Source organism: Solanum stenotomum, unplaced genomic scaffold (assembly GCF_019186545.1).
Source record: "Solanum stenotomum isolate F172 unplaced genomic scaffold, ASM1918654v1 scaffold26089, whole genome shotgun sequence".
Taxonomy (NCBI): domain Eukaryota; kingdom Viridiplantae; phylum Streptophyta; class Magnoliopsida; order Solanales; family Solanaceae; genus Solanum; species Solanum stenotomum.
In genome coordinates, this window is record NW_026028874.1 from 1,246 (window position 1) to 2,955 (window position 1,710).

A 1,710-nucleotide genomic window follows, 5' to 3' on the forward strand; every position below is an offset into this window, starting at 1 on the left:
ATTTTTCGATAATTTAACACCAAACAATAAATTGTTTGTATTTCAAAGAAAATGACCCCAATAATTGGTAACAACAAACTTACTTTGGCAATATGGACCATATTCTTAGGTACTAATAGACACATTTTGAATTACTTATCATAATTCGTTTCTCGAGAAAGTTAAATTACATAAATTTTGATTAATTTCTATGATATATTTTTTCCTAAAATTAATATAAAAAATTGTATAACTTATAGTATAAGAACCACATTTTCACCATAGGATTTTCTCATCCTTCAACTAATAAAATAATTGTCTGAGATAATTACTAAGTATTAGTTAAGAGATCATTTGTGAAATCTAACTCCTTTTAGACCATCAATTGAGAAGTTGCAAAAGATGACTACTAGTCACAAAGCTCACTGTTTGATTTTGCCATATCCAGTCCAAGGTCATATCAACCCAATGCTCCAATTTTCCAAACGTTTACAATCCAAACGTGTTAAAATCACTATAGCAACCACAAAATACTTGTTGAAAAACATGAAAGAATTAACAACTTCAGTGTCAATCGAGGCCATATCTGATGGCTATGATGATGGTGGTCGCGATCAAGCAGGATCTTTCGTGGCCTATGTTACACGATTCAAAGAAGTTGGCTCGGATACTCTGTCTCAGCTTATACAAAAATTGGCAAATAGTGGATGTCCTGTAAATTGCATAGTATATGATCCATACCTTAATTGGGCTGTTGAAGTGGCAACAAAATTTGGATTAGTTAGTGCTGCATTTTTCACACAAAATTGTGCAGTGGATAACATTTATTATCATGTACATAAAGGGGTAATAAAATTTCCACCTACTCAAAATGATAAAGAAATCATAATTCCTGGATTTTCAAGTCCAATTGAGGCATCAGATGTACCTTCTTTTGTTTTTAGGCCTGAAGCAGAAAGAATAATTGAAATGATGGTAAATCAATTCTCAAATCTTGACAAAGTTGATTGGGTTCTAATCAACAGCTTCTATGAGTTGGAGAAAGAGGTAACATATTTATATAGATGTTTAATCGAAGTTATACAAAAAATGAACTGACAAAATCATTTGTTCATTAAGGTTGTTATAAAAAATGAACTGACAAAATCATCTCTTTAAAAAAAAAAATCAAGAGATTCAAGATACATCTTATTTTGTTTTTATTGTTTGTCATGTAGGTAATTGATTGGATGTCCAAGATATATCCAATAAAGACAATTGGACCAACAATACCATCAATGTACTTAGACAAGAGGCTACATGATGACAAAGAGTATGGTCTTAGTATCTTCAAGCCAATGACAAATGAATGCCTGAATTGGTTAAATCATCAGCCAATTAGCTCAGTGGTGTATGTATCATTTGGAAGTTTAGCCATAGTAGAAGCTGAGCAAATAGAANATAGCAACAAGAGGTTCTTGTGGGTAGTTAGGTCCTCTGAAGAACCCAAACTTCCCAAGAACTTTTTAGAGGAATTAACAAGTGAAAAAGGTTTAGTGGTGTCATGGTGTCCANAGGACTAGTGGTGTCATGGTGTCCACAATTACAAGTGTTGGAACATGAATCAACAGGGTGTTTTCTGACACACTGTGGGTGGAATTCGACTCTAGAAGCAATTAGTTTGGGAGTGCCAATGGTAACAATGCCACAATGGACAGATCAAACAACAAATGCAAAACTTGTGAAAGATGT

The 1,710-nt window shown here is 33.1% G+C and overlaps 1 protein-coding gene across 1 annotated transcript; it reads left to right on the top strand.

Annotated features, from left to right (window-relative positions):
• Positions 1 to 380: 380 nt before the first annotated feature.
• LOC125851473 (UDP-glycosyltransferase 74G1-like) lies at positions 381 to 1,705 on the top strand (the record flags this gene model as incomplete). Its single annotated transcript, XM_049531258.1, has 3 exons — positions 381 to 1,026; positions 1,197 to 1,500; positions 1,536 to 1,705. Coding segments are annotated over exons 1-3 (1,119 nt in total), but the record flags the coding sequence as incomplete, so codon positions are not given.
• Positions 1,706 to 1,710: the final 5 nt, after the last annotated feature.